The sequence below is a fragment of the Esox lucius genome, chromosome 19 (assembly GCF_011004845.1).
Source record: "Esox lucius isolate fEsoLuc1 chromosome 19, fEsoLuc1.pri, whole genome shotgun sequence".
In the NCBI taxonomy this organism is placed as follows: domain Eukaryota; kingdom Metazoa; phylum Chordata; class Actinopteri; order Esociformes; family Esocidae; genus Esox; species Esox lucius.
Genome location: NC_047587.1, coordinates 14,868,741 through 14,882,876, shown reverse-complemented (window position 1 = coordinate 14,882,876; position 14,136 = coordinate 14,868,741). Strand labels below are relative to the sequence as shown.

Sequence of the window (14,136 nt, the reverse complement as noted above, 5' to 3'; positions counted from 1 at the left end):
TGAAAGTATGTTTTAGCTTGGAATAATGCTATGCTGTCACTTAATGGGGAGCAGCAATGACTGGAGAAGAATAATGGGGTCATGAGAGCACGGCGCATTTATACGTAGCTCGTGTTCTCTCGGAACCAAATAGCTTCGTAACGGTTGTACACCCACGGAATTCATTCACATCTGACACAGGCAAGATGGCGGAGGGAGATTCATGGGGTAAGAATATTACATCTGTGTGGCTGGGACAGAATTTAGACGCAAACATTGGAAATGGAAATACACGAAATTACCGTTTAAATGTGTGCCTTGTTTATCTTAGATGCTGACACTTTCGATCCGGACGAGCCGGCTATGGTAACCAAGAAGGCTGTTGTGGCAGACAAATGGGAAGGCGAGGACGAGGATGAAGATATCAAGGTAACTAGCCACCTACTGCTAGTAACGTTACCGGTTCCGTAACTACTTGGCTAATTAAATCAGTCCTCGTTGACTTTGAGAACACCTAGCCGAGAACCTATTGTGCAGTATTCGCGTTTTGTTTATATAATCCATATGATATCTACTGTGTTACCTGCTGTTGTCGCGCTAGTAGGGCGCCCCTTAGCAATTTAAAGTGTTTGCTAACATTTGGATGGTGCGTGATTCCTTGCCTACTGCTGTTGACCAGTCATGATGTGGACAGACTCGAAAGATTGTCAACTGACTAAACAGAGCCCGCTAACCACAACTATTACAGCGTTCTTAACCACCATATGTTGACAGCTGTTGGATAGTTAACTTGCAACCTAGGCTAGGAACTCCCCTATCCTGATTGTCACGGTCTTAATTGGGCCCCAATTGAAAAGGGAAAACCAAAAACACCAGGCCCTCCTTAGATTGACTTGGACACGCATTGCTAGCCAATTTAGTATCTGTCAATATAGTTGTCAACTGGGTAATCTGCGGTTTGACATAGATGAGCATCGTATTCACTTCTGTTTACTTAGAGTAACATCAGAAAGTAGTTGTTCCAAGTGGGGCCAGCTGGAGTGACAGAATATACAATTATGGTAGCTAATGACAACTGTCATGTAAGGCTGGTAGTAATGACCGATGTACAATGAATAAGCTAAATTGGAATAGCTTTGGTGGTGAATAAAATCGGTCACTTTCTGATAGCTACTGTTGTAAAAAGGCTTTAAAAAACATTAATGGATACATGACTGGATGCAACATTCCTTGTCTCTAAGGTCTTTGTCTCCTCTGTATACTCTTTGTAGGATAACTGGGATGATGAAGAGGAGGAATTAAAGATTGCAGAAGAGAAAAAAGCAGGTGCACACGTTTAGCAGTCCAGTTCCTACGTACGTTAAAGGTTATTTTTCTAGTTCACGTTCATTAACATTTATTCCATTATCCTCGTAGCAGAGACCAAACTTTCAGAAAAGAAGAAATTAGCCGAAAAAATCAAAGAGAAGGAAAGTTTACAAAGGAAAAAACAAGAAGAGTTGAGAAAGAGGGTAAGTTATTTTGCCAATGTGATGTCTCAAAGGTCTACCAAAGTATACTTGTATATATTGCTGTTTGATCTCAAAGTATATTTCTCATTGCTTGCTTGGTAGTTAGAGGAATCCCAGGAAACAGAACTAACGCCAGGGGAGGAGCTAGAAGAAAAACTCAGAGTCAAGAAGCTGCAGGAGGAGGCTGATCTTTTACTGGCCCAGGAAGCTTTCGGTAAGGGAGCCATATCTCAGTCGTTGGCCTTTGTACAGGAACAGTTCAGATGCAGTCAAAAGCATTTGCACCCTTTCCCTTTAAAATGAAAAGTACCAGGCAGAATGTTCTGTTTTATTTTCAAAAATGTTTGAATTGCGGGTTCTTCCCTGTAAGCGCCAGCACCTACCACAAGGGATTTACACAGTCAAAAGAAAATACCAATAACCAAAATACCTTTTTAATAATTTAGCTAAATATTATTTACACAAGTGAATTGAAAATTGTCTAAAATATCACTTTAAAACATTAATATTTGTTGTTTACTCGTACCAAAATATTGTTGTCTTATATTTGTTTGGCCAAAAGGTGAAATAACCTTAAACAACCTCACCTCAGATTTCACGTTTGGAAAAATACTGAGTTTGAACTGGCAACTGCAAGTCGCTGTGGATAAGAACATTCTCTAAATGGCTCAATTGTCTGCAGCCTGGAGAAGGACAGAGAGTGCCTGTCAGCAGTCTACTGACATTAATACATGCTGTGACTAATGTTAACAAACCCACTTGTCAAGCTATGCCCGCACTGCATACACAAAAAGCAGCTTTTTTTTTTTTAAAGTACCTAATTATAAGTAATTGCGTCACATTCTATAGGCATCGTCAAGCAGCATAGTGTTTAGAGATGCAGACTGCCCCGCAGGAGACGGGATATCAAGTCTGGCAGGGACCAGAAAGATTAACTGAGGATAAGCTGTCTACATGCACCAGTAGCTACATACAGTGAACCAAAAGGAAAATTCAGCCACATCGGCTGAACTCTATGTGGAGGCAGGATATTCCCCAAAATGCGGTCCAGTTTTCAGGCCTTTGAAATGCAGAGTTAAAATCCACTATGGCACTGTTTTACACTGTCTTATGATCTTACACTCATTCGAGCCATTGAATTGATTTACATTCCAGCCTCCCTAAAGTTACTGCAGAATTTATCAACAGAAATGCATGGTTTAAAGGTTCCCTATGCAGAATTGTCCATTTAAAATATCCTATTAGTTTACGTTAAAAACTGACATGATCCCCACTGCCATGGTTGGAAGTAAAACATAGAATGCCAGGGCGTTCGTAGGCATGTGCTTCCTTGAAGGTGTGAGGTGAAGACCAATGACAAGTTTTGCTTGGGTTTATGTAGCCCACACTGAACACTCCAGAAATAAAAATATACGTAAGCAACGTGAGCATCAGACAAAGGATTGGAGTAAAACCAGGGTGCATTTGGCTTATTGGTGTTAGATGGCGAGAGCTGACATTTGTATGAACAGTGATGCAGAGTTAGCTACTTTTCTACTTGACAAGTAAGGTTACATTAGATAGCTATCTAACCATCTAGCTAAAATAGTTAAGTGAAAGTTACTAGGGTGACCAAGCGTTCCGGTTTGCCCGGGATTGTCCTGGATTCTAGCCAGGTGTCCCGGTCCCGAGGAATATCTGTAAAACACTACGGCATTCACTACCAAATTGACCCGGTTTTCACCAAAATAAGAGTCGGAGCCAAACAAACAAAGCAACAAGGAGAGGAAAAACATACCACAGTGAAAACCGTAACAAACTGGGCCTGCTCCACAAACACGCGCAATGACCAACATGTGTGCGTGAACGTGCAGTAGGCCTACACCAGCGTCCCGGTTTCGGGGAATGAAAATGTGGTCACCCTATACTAGATTGATTTAGCGGTTTACTTAGTTTATTCTGTAGTTATGGAAAGGATCCATCAACTTCGACCCCATCTAAAATGAATGTCTGTGTTCATTGCTCCAGCATCGACAGTTCCAGCTTACACAGCTTTAGACCTGTCAGTATGCTCTTAGTAATGTTAATGTAGTGTCAGATCCTAATGGAGTTATAGAACCGATATTCAACTCCTTGCCGATAGGTGGCGTAAACTTGCATAGGGCATCTAAATGTTTATTAAGTTCCAGACAGACGATGCTGTATCTTGCAGGTTAGCTAATTGAAAATCAAGCATGACATTAGGTATGTTTACAGTAACACATTTATCCCTTAAGTCTAGCACATGCATGTTTTAACAATGAAGACGTAACCAGCCCCCCAATCTCCACACATGCTGATATCACATACAACATCACCCAAAGGAACAAAGTCTTCACCACATCTCACAACAAAGATGGCCTTGGCCCATAAATAGCTGCTCTTCAAGCCCCCTCCCTGCTGGCTCACCACAGTCACTTCCACCCTTCGGGCCTGCTGAAAAGGGCTTGCTGAGTTTCCCCACATTTTGAGTGATATATTTGATCATTTATGTTTCAGTGATTTAGTAGAATCTATTGTCTAGAGTGATCACAGGCTCAATGAGGGCTAAATGCCTGGCTGAAGAGCACATTAACTGATGTTTCACCTGGTCCGTTCACAAGATTGACAGCTCGATGTCAGTTGAGATACGTTATTAACTGTTTGTTCGTTGTGCATCATGATATTGTCAATTAGGGGTGTCGTGATATACCAGTATTGACGAGAACCGTGATATTAAAAAAATTAAATATTGATATAATGTTAATAATACACATGATAATATCGTCTTCACTAGGCGAAACTAAAGTTGAATTTTTCCAAAACTCGGTTTGTCGATAACTTATTCATGTCAATTATAGACAAACGATGCATGTGCTTAAACAGGGAGACTGGACCTATGCACTGGCATTGTAATCCACTCGTTAGCCCCACAACAACCCCCGCGAGAGAGCCGCAAAACGTACCGTTTTTGTAGCGTATTCCCAATGGAAAAGAATTCCTGCCGGTTTTTCCATAGCTTATTCATGGAAAATCCTGGACCGTTACACTAGCGTTTCAGTTAGCGCCGGTTCACTAGACAAAAATGTTCTGTATTTTTCCAAAAACTCCTCTCGGTGTTAGGCCTTGCGGGTCTTTTGTTTAGCAGTTCATCTGGTTGCCTTTTCACTGTCCATTAAGTGTAATTGTTCTTTTTGTACGCTTAAATTTTTTTATTTGTAGAGTTATGATTACAGACTCTCTCCACCTGCATACACTCGTATTTTGAGTGTAATTAATTTGCCAAAAAAAGAGAAAGAAAACCCACATTAAACAAAATTGAAGATGAATTTGACTGATAGCATTTTTTTTTTACTTCAAATTTTCTGTAGATACCACGATAATATCATTACCTTGAATTATTTAGTCCACGATAATCGTGTAGTGAAAATCGGATATTGTGACAACCCTATTGTCAAGAATAAAATACACTCAAAAAATTAAGGGAGCACATAATCATCACAGTATAACACCAAGTCAATAGACCTCAGGGATATCAATCTGTCCACTTAGGAAGCATAAGCAATTGTGAATCAATGTCACCTGTTTTGGTGCAAATGAAAGTGACAACAGGTGCGCTGTAGAGGCAACCGCAAGACAACCCCCAAAAAGGGAATGGTTTTGCAGGTGGTGGCCAGACAATTGCTCTCTCCTTATCCTTCCTGACTGATTTTTCTGTAGTTTTGTCCTTGTCTAGTGTCCTTGTCACTACTGGTGGCATGAGGCGGTGCCTCCTACCCATTCAGGTTACACATCTTTTTAGATTATCTCTCTGTAGGTTGTGCTTTAATGACCAAAGGAATGTTTACGATGGCCATTTGGCATGGGGGTAGACTTCTAAAAACATGATCTTTGCTATGTAGAAACGCCCTTAATGTATAGGTTAGCTGGTAACCATCATTACAGTGAGAAGATAATGGAATGTTCACCGAATGACATCTGTGCTGCAATTTTCCAATAAACTTGAGCAAACTTCTCCCTCGATTTGATACGGGTTCTACATAATTTTACCACTTTACGTAACCGCCGATTTCTAACAACTCCAGGGTGGCACATCCATGTGTTCTGTCGCAAGAATGTTTACTATGTTTCCCAGTACAGTCTCAAAAGCGTGGAGGAGATACCAGGAGGAGCACTGCTAGAGCCCTGCAAAATGATGTCCAGCAGGCCACTGGTGTGCATGTTTTTGACCAAACTGTCAGAAACAGACCCCAAGAGGGTGGCATGAGTGCCCGACGTCCTTTAGTGCTCACAGCCCAGCACCATGCAGCTCGATTGGCAGAGAACACCAGAATTGGCAGGTCTGCCATTGGCACTCCGCTGTCTTTACAGATGAGAGCAGGTTCACACTGAGCATGTCACAGACGTGAAAGAGACCTGGGAATTCCACGGTGAACGTTATGCTGCCTGCAACATCATCCAGCATGACTGGTTTGGCGGTGGGTCAGTGTTGGTCTGGGGAGTTATATCCTTGGAGGGTTGCACAGACTTCCAAGTTCTGGCCAACAGTACCCTGATTGCTATTACCGGGATGAAATCCACAGACCCATCGACAGATCTTGCACTGGTACAGTGGGCCCTGGGTTCCTTCTGGTGCAGGACAATGCACAACCTAGTGGCCGAAGTGTGTAGGCAGTTCCTGGATGATGAAGGCATTGATGCCATTGACTGGCCCTCAAGTTCCCCAGACCTGAATTCAAGTGGGAACCTCACTGATGCCCTGATCCAGGTCTGGGAGGAGATACCCCAGGACACCATCCGCTGTCTCATCAGGAGCTTGCCCAAATGTTGTTGGGAGTGCATACAGGCATGTGGGGGCCATACACACTACTGTGTCACAATTTGAGTTGCTGTGATGAAATTCACCCAAGGTGGAACAGCCTATAATTTCAATTGTTTACTTAGATTTTCAGTGTGCGTTTGAATCAAGCCCTCAATCAATTGGTGATTTTGGTTTCTATTGGCTGTTGTTACGTCATTTTGTTCTCAACGAATTACACAAAGTACAGTATAAAAATGTTGATCTTTAGTGTATTTTATTTATTGAAACCGGATGTGGGATTTAAGTCTTAATTTTTCTGAGCAGTGTAAATACTTGGTGTACATATGGCTCCTGTATATAATGGTATGTTTGTGCATAGCATGGTAAATATTTATCATGGACAGTGTTCAAAATGCCGATTTATTTTTTTTATTTTATTTTTTTGCACCAAGTATCAGGTTTCAGGTTCAAGTCTAATAAGTATCAGGTTTAGAAATTATTAACGGACGTTGTTAATATAAAGTTTCCTGTCAACCTGTCAGGTGTGGTCAACAACGTGAAAGGAATCGATGCTATAAGTCCCTCATCTAAAGATGACTTCACAGAGTTTGAAAAGTTGTTGAAAGACAAGATTTCCCCGTATGAGAGTTCCGTACACTATTGCGGATTCCTGGAGTCCCTGTTTCGAGATCTCTGTCTTTCATGTGAGTATTAAACAGTCTAGTCAGAGTATGACCTTATTCTTTATAGCAGTTCTTGTTTGTCGAAGACCGTTTTCCCCCTGGGGGCAAAATAGTTAATCATATCGATTTTATATTAAATGAAGAGATGTATTTATATTCTGTATTATGCGCTATAATGTTGTTCAGTGTGAAATTATCATTCTAAAGCATCCTAAACATTTTCAAACATTCTAAACTGTGTGCCTCATTTTGTTACAGTGGAGGTGGAGGATTTGAAAAAAGTGAGCAACTCTCTGACAGTGTTACTGGGTGAGAAACAGAAACAGGAAAAGGTAGGCTGTTGGAGTGGCTGATCTCTTCATATTCCTGAAATGGACAGGAAATCGTTCCCAGCAGACACTGGCAACATGTAAATTAGAATAATTCTTACCTCATGTAAAACAAAAAAAGCATAACGGAATGAGATTGAAACGCTATTTAGTGTGTCGCGGTACATGTTGAGGAGCGCACTTAAAAAGCTACAATAATTCACATAAGACAGGAATGTGTGACTTGCTCAGTCAGTACTGAAGGTCCTGTCTTTCCAACAGCAGCTTAATAAAGGGAAGAAGAAGAAGAAGGGCGTGGTTCCCGCAGGAGGGATGAAGGCCAAGATGAAGGATGACCTAGCGGACTACGGAGAGTTTGATGGGGGCTACGCGCAGGACTACGAGGACTTCATGTGACGTGACATTCAGCATTTGTCTCCAATGCACCTTATTCCCTGTGTGCCCTGGTCAAAGGTGCTCTACTAGGGGGTGGGGAGTCATTTGTGAGGCTTCCACTGTATTTTCCGTTCCCTCTCAGCTCTGCTGGAGCTATCCACTTTCAGAGCGTCCCCGAACCCTGACCCAGACAAGATCCAGTGAAATCCACTGCCTGCCACAACCAACAAGATCCTGAAAGAAGTCATGGGTGGTGTGATGAAGAACATTTGACCGCAACGCGGTTGTTTCCATCATTACACATGACCTTTGATTCCTCAACCTTTTGACCAACGAGTGACGGAACCTTGAGTCCCTTTTGGTATAAGACTGTCCTGGATTTAGAAAATGTAATCCCCTCCCTCACAGTGACAGGATGAGGTTGGTTGAATAAAACGTTGGAATACTTATTTGTTACTTCCAATTCTAAAATGAATTCAATTTGATCTTAGACAAAAGAATCCATTGACAAAATTCACTCCTACTGTTTGATAACTGCAAAAAAAAAAAAGAAAATTGGGTGTTCTATGCAAATTTGATGGCTGTCTCATGGAATATTCCATTTACTATATATATTTTACTTGAAGAAGGACAAATTATTTGTCTTTCATCCTTTGGTATAGATTACATTATTTGAATGGAGAAAATGTCCAAATGAGGCAGTAAATCCACTTGAGAAAAGCAACATTGTGATGAAAATGTTGGGTACTCTGAGGAATGTTTGCATTGTAGTAACAATTTATTGAATATCTCTATCTTGATTATAAAATGTGACATTCCTTCCTTCTACATCACCCCCTATAACATGTTTGGCAGGATTATTTTAACATTAACAAAAGCTTGTTTAGGGAGTGCATACAACTCTGTGAACACAGACTCATACACTGCCGAGATGAATAGAATGAAACCACACTGTTAACTGTTACTATTGAAATGAGAAAGTGTTCCCAGAAATAATTTGCAATGTTGCATTTTGGCAGGACTGGATTTCACTAGTGGTCTGTAATAGCAAAACTGAGCCTGGAGCAGCACTGTGACTTTGGCTTCATTCACACAGGCAGATCTGATCTGGGAATGTTGTGTAAACGGCTTCTACAACAGTGTCGTATAGGCAATATCTTCCACAACTATCCTAGGTGTCCTTGGCCTAACGTTGCACATTTTCAAGTAATGTAGGAGAGGTCTCTTATTAACCACCATAGAGACGTCTCTTTGGACCACCAAATGGGAACAAGAATATTGTACTGTGAGATCAATACTAGTTTTCTTTTTCCACCACACTACATTTTCTGGATTGTCAATGGAATTAGGAACATTATATTAAAGACTGAAGTGTTTTATTTTATTTATTATGGACCTAATTAAATAAAATTATTGTTAAAATAATTGGTTGCTAATTATCTTTTGTTTTTTTGGATTATTTACAATCATCAAATCTCATTGGTTGATTTGCTGATGATGCTCCGAGCTTAAAGGAGAACCAAATACCAGATTGAATAGAAAAAGTTATTTGATTATACTGTTAACCAAGAACCCCAAAAGGTTTTTGCTCCAACGATTAGTTCTTAGCTTTGATGTTTGACATGTGTGCGTGTTTTTAGGCACACGACTCGCTAGGTTTTTATTACAGGTTTTAAAACGAAAAACTCAGAAGGTTGTTCAGATAACCTGCCTTTGTCCTAATGTTGTTACTTTGTTCTGGGAAAATAAGTCCCTATCTGATCCCACTGATTGCCCCTCTTGGTTCTGGTCATGTGACATGAATTACAAAGGGTCTTTGTGTTAGTCTTTTATACCTGTTGTGGATCAAGCTTATCTACCAAAAAAAAATCACTCAAAAAGAAAGATGTATTTAAAAAAGAAAAATTAACACAACAAAGAAGATCATAAAGATAAGGGATGGATGTATAATTAACAGCAGATTTCAGTCAGTACTCACTGCAAAACCCCCCTCTGTCTATTGGCTACAATTGTGGGGTGGGGGGGGGTGTCACCGGTGGCATCAACCCAACAACCAGCTGTATAAAACCCCGCTCTCCTCTTCATACGTGAAAAACCACCAGCAATGTCCATCGGTCTCGGTCATAAACGAACGCTGCTGTTGTGGGTGTTGGCCGCAGCGGTGACCGTGGTGTCGGGGTCAGACGCCCCCCTGTCAGGGCCTCCCCAGACACTCCAGGCCCTCCACTGCCCACCTTGCGAGAGGATTCACTGCACCTCCCGTCGCGCCCTCAGGCTCCAGTGTAGAGGCGGGCTGACCACGGGCGTCTGCGGCTGCTGCCCGGCGTGTGCCAGGACCGCGGGGGAGGGCTGCGGGGGGGCCTGGGACTACCTGGGGAAGTGCGACGAGGGGCTGGTGTGTGTCTACCAGCAGGCCGTCCTGCCCACTGAAGGAGAACCGGAGGAACGTAAGGGGATCTGTAAAACAGGTAGGATGCACTGACAGCCTCCTCCGACACGGCCTGTCTAACACACCTGTTATGGAGACAACGGGACCAGCCCCGGATTGGGAAATCATTGGCCCCAAAGATGAAATGATGCAACACCCCCTTCAAATCAAAAAATAATAATAATTAAACCGTAAAATGTTTAATTTCTGTATGGCCCTTTATTGGTCTTTGTTCTGAGCTCCTGTTAGTGGCTTCAGTAAAAAAAACAAAAAACTTAATATGCTATTTCTTTTTTCTACGCCTGAATGGCCATCAGCCCCAGAGGATTTAGCCCCAGAGATTCGAGCCCCTGTGCAGGAGATAATTTGATGGCTGCAGTAGTTGGTTACAACATCCACAGTCACTTAAGTGTGCAGCATAATACTAAATTACACAACAATGAATCATGATGAAGCTGAATCGGTTTTGAATGTGAGAAGCAGCAACTAAATCTTCCCATTAGGATCACAGGCTGGTTCTGCATAAGTCACTTGACACTTGAAAGGTGCAAATGTTTGTAATTCAAAATCAGTACTACAATGTGCTTTAAATAGATGTGCGTGATGTGTAACCTACTCTGTTACGTTCTATACACATTAGAAAATGGCAACAATGACGTCAACCTCGTTTTACAAGCTGTGAAAAGTGATAGCGTTGGTGTCAAGGATTCCTTTGATTCCAAGTAACTTTCTCCTGTTAACAGTTAACGCGTAATTAGCCGCTTATCTGGACGTGTGGTGAAATAAATGCTCTTATCTGTCAACGATTCAATTGTTGAAAATTCTCCTATTTCAGTGTAGGGCGGTTGGCTGAAGACTTGTATCACACAGCCCAGTTCTAACCATTAGGAGAAGATCTGAGGCATATCGGATGCAATGGATCAAAACCGTTGTTGGGATGGGGGGGGGGGGGGGGGGTTGAATTGGGCTGCCTGTCTGTACCAGCCATTGCTTTGCATAGCACTACTAATTTTACACATTACTTTAAACTTCTAGTTTTACCAGATTAACATGAATGTTAGTATTAGCTTCAATTCACTGCCGTTTGTCTCATAAGCTGTGTGGCTTCGGTGTTTCATGTCAGTGCTAGAGACCCTCGACGTGGAGTCATGCCGTCCAGAATGTACCTGGGAGTACTGCCAAGCCAACCCGTCCGAAATCTGCTCTGCCAGGTGGGTGGATCCATCTGAGCTGGGAAACCCTGTGGCCGAACCCTACGTTGTGCACTCTTACTTTCGTCCATGGGTCCTTTGAGGTTCTGCCTCGGGGCTCAGCTGCAATCTTAATGTCAGAACGGGAGTTCTAGGTTTCCGTTCTGAGTTGTCACTCCAGTCCTAGCTTCTAACACAGAAGCCTGTCACTTTCCTCTCATGTTCTATCTTTTCACTGTCCCTTAAATGCCTGTTCGGATGACTGTCCCTCTTGCTCCTTTGCAGGCCAGTCTCTCTGGAGAAGCAGGAGTGTCAAGGGTCCCTGCCAGCACACCTCCTGCTCAAGCTGTCTGGTTTGAGACCCCTTTGTCAAACTCCTGCCCCAAGACATGTGCGCCCTCTGACCCCACCTGCTGTGCATCGCTTTGGCATGTGTGTCCAAAGCCACCTGAATGGGCCTCACCAACACAACCACATCTGCCACCACAACCTGAAGGTGAGCTTCACATTGTTTAATGATCATGCCCTATGATAAACGGACTATCTTCACTTGCTAGGAATGAAAAATTTAGCTTTTTGACTTTTTCTTTTTTTTTCAATCAGAGTAATGCAGAGGGATATTTGTGTGCTTGGTGCCTGGCTGTCCAAATTCTGTGAACTGATGGTTTGCATTGAGGAAAAGAAAACCTGATGTAAACAAATATTGAATGGCAGCTATTTTCAAATACACCATGGGACTGATTTCAACGTGACAGCAGCAGACTTATCTTGGATGTAACTAAATCAATAACATAAAAACATATACTAAATATACACCAGTCAGCCATAACATTATGACCACGCTGCCTAATATTGTGTGGGTCCCCCATTTGCCGCCAAAACAACCCCTGATCCGTCGAGCATGGACTCCACTAGACCTCTGAAGTTGTGCTGTGGTATCTGGTACCAAAGACATTAGCAGCAGATCCTTTAAGTCCTGTAGTTGCTTGGTGGGGCCTCCATGGATCGGACCTGTTTGTCCAGCACATTCCACAGATGCTTAATTGAATTTGGAGGTCAAGTCACACCTTGAACTCATTGTTATGTTCCACAAACCATTCCTGAACCATTTTTGCTTTGTGGCAAGGCACATTATCCTGCTGAAAGAGGCCAGTTGCCATCAGGGAATACCTTTGCCATGAAAGGGTGGACATGGTCTGCAACAATGCTTAGGTAGGTGGTACGTGTCAAAGTAACATCCACATGAATGGGAGGACCCAAGGTTTCCCAGCAGGACATTGCCCAAAGCATCACACTGCCTCCGCTGGTTGCCTTCTTCCCATAGGTGCATCCTGGTGGCCATGTGTTCTCCAGGTAAGTAGCCTTCGCTCCCCATGTGATCAGTGAGCTTGCCTGCCCATGACCCTGTTGCCGGTTCACCACTTTTCCTTCCTTGGACCATTTCTGATAGGTAATGACCATTGCAGACCAGGAACACCCCACAAGGGCTGCAGTTTTGGAGATGCCCTAACCCAGTCATCTAGCCATCACAATTTGGCCATTGTCAAAATTGCTCAGATCCGCTTGCCCATTTTTCCTGCTTCTAACACACAAACTTCTAGGACAGAAAACGTTCACTTGCCGCCTAATATATCCCACCCACTGAGAGGTGCCACAATAACGAGATTATTAGTGTCATTCACTTCACCTGTCAGTGATTATGATGTTATGGCTGATTGGTGTATATGTATAATATTACACAGCACTCTGTAGTCCATGTTTTCAGCATCCTGTCTGAATACAGCCCATCTGGAATAACATCCCAATCATTGTATTTTCTGTTGTTAACATTGCCTGTGTATAGTTTTGAATATTGTGAATAAACATGATCTTTCAAAGATTAAAATGTTCTTATATATGGTGAATGGACTCCATGCCTTAAGCGCTAGGGTCACAGATTTGTTTATTTGGGTCGCCATCAGCTGACACCATTGTGAGTCTTCCTGGTGTACGTCACTCAACGAAAAGACTACAAAGGCCACCAAAACATTTTATCGTACATATATCTAATTAACATTTGAATGAAGCTGCCCGGTGTTTTCAGATTATATTACATATGAACTGTAACTGCTATTGTAAATATGACAACTAGCTTTCCTTTAGAAAAAAAAGTCACATTATCACCCCCATCCAAACTGCCAAGCTCCTCTAAAAACACACGTTTCTTAAAAAGTTCTGTCTTATACATCACCAGGGATGGCCAGTATTTATGATGCATGTATTTCAAATACGTCTTTCAAACACAAAATAGGATTTTGTCATTTGTATTTGATAGGTAAAATACCATTGATAAATGGCTTCATATTTTATACCAAAATACTTTTGTGTTTTATATTTTGTCATTTAAAAATACTGTAAAATAGTTTGTGGGAAGTGCAGATGATGACATCATGTATTGCTGCCTCATTGGTGCCTACTCAGTAATTTGCCCAGACAAGTCGAGATCAGAACCGAATTAATCCATACCAAAAGAATGTCAGGATGATAAACTTGTAGTTTTCATTTGTTGTGCACCAAGATACGAGAAAGGGTACAAGACTGCACCGTAATAGAAGTAGCTGTTCAGTAGGATCATTTCGCATACCATTGCATGAATGATTGCCTGACAATGTATGATTATGTTTATGATTAGCAATCAAATGATTAATTACTTAGATTATAATATATTTAGTTTATAATCTCTGAATAGTTTAGGACCTGAATACATTTCTGGTATGTTTGAAGAATATAACCCGAGCAGGGCTCTTAGATCCATGAACACAGGTCAGCTGTAGAGCCAGAGTCCAAACTAAACATGGAGAAGC

The 14,136-nt window shown here is 42.0% G+C and overlaps 2 protein-coding genes across 5 annotated transcripts; both read left to right on the top strand.

Moving 5' to 3' along the window:
• Window positions 1-122: 122 nt before the first annotated feature.
• On the top strand, window positions 123-8,808 carry eif3ja (eukaryotic translation initiation factor 3, subunit Ja). 4 transcript variants are annotated; one of them, XM_013138924.3, is made up of 8 exons: window positions 123-207; window positions 311-408; window positions 1,251-1,305; window positions 1,399-1,490; window positions 1,593-1,704; window positions 6,831-6,992; window positions 7,230-7,303; window positions 7,565-8,808. In XM_013138924.3, exons 1-8 carry the CDS (start codon window positions 186-188, stop codon window positions 7,694-7,696), a joined length of 747 nt encoding a protein of 248 aa, XP_012994378.1. In that variant the 5' UTR covers window positions 123-185; the 3' UTR covers window positions 7,697-8,808. The 4 variants fall into 4 exon arrangements, with proteins under 4 accessions (XP_012994378.1, XP_019895999.1, XP_010882032.1 ...); XM_020040440.2 differs by having other exon boundaries at window positions 7,562-8,808; XM_010883730.3 differs by having other exon boundaries at window positions 1,396-1,490.
• A 572-nt stretch (window positions 8,809-9,380) lies between these two features.
• si:ch73-330k17.3 lies at window positions 9,381-12,154 on the top strand. Its single transcript, XM_010883731.3, has 4 exons — window positions 9,381-10,143; window positions 11,227-11,314; window positions 11,579-11,789; window positions 11,897-12,154. The coding sequence occupies exons 1-4, from the start codon at window positions 9,780-9,782 to the stop codon at window positions 11,948-11,950; spliced, it is 717 nt and encodes a 238-aa protein (XP_010882033.2). The 5' UTR covers window positions 9,381-9,779; the 3' UTR covers window positions 11,951-12,154.
• The last annotated feature ends 1,982 nt before the right edge of the window (window positions 12,155-14,136 follow it).

Bases quoted from the DNA above. Each gene is read 5' to 3' on its own strand.
- si:ch73-330k17.3 (XM_010883731.3), top strand. From the start codon at position 9,780: ATGTCCATCGGTCTCGGTCATAAACGAACGCTGCTGTTGTGGGTGTTG. The intron at 10,144-11,226 runs GTAGGATGCACT...GTTTCATGTCAG, and splicing joins TAAGGGGATCTGTAAAACAG to TGCTAGAGACCCTCGACGTG. The intron at 11,315-11,578 runs GTGGGTGGATCC...GCTCCTTTGCAG, and splicing joins TCCGAAATCTGCTCTGCCAG to GCCAGTCTCTCTGGAGAAGC.
- eif3ja (XM_010883729.3), top strand. From the start codon at position 186: ATGGCGGAGGGAGATTCATGGG. The intron at 1,705-6,830 runs GTAAGGGAGCCA...TCAACCTGTCAG, and splicing joins ACTGGCCCAGGAAGCTTTCG to GTGTGGTCAACAACGTGAAA. The intron at 6,993-7,229 runs GTGAGTATTAAA...ATTTTGTTACAG, and splicing joins TCGAGATCTCTGTCTTTCAT to TGGAGGTGGAGGATTTGAAA.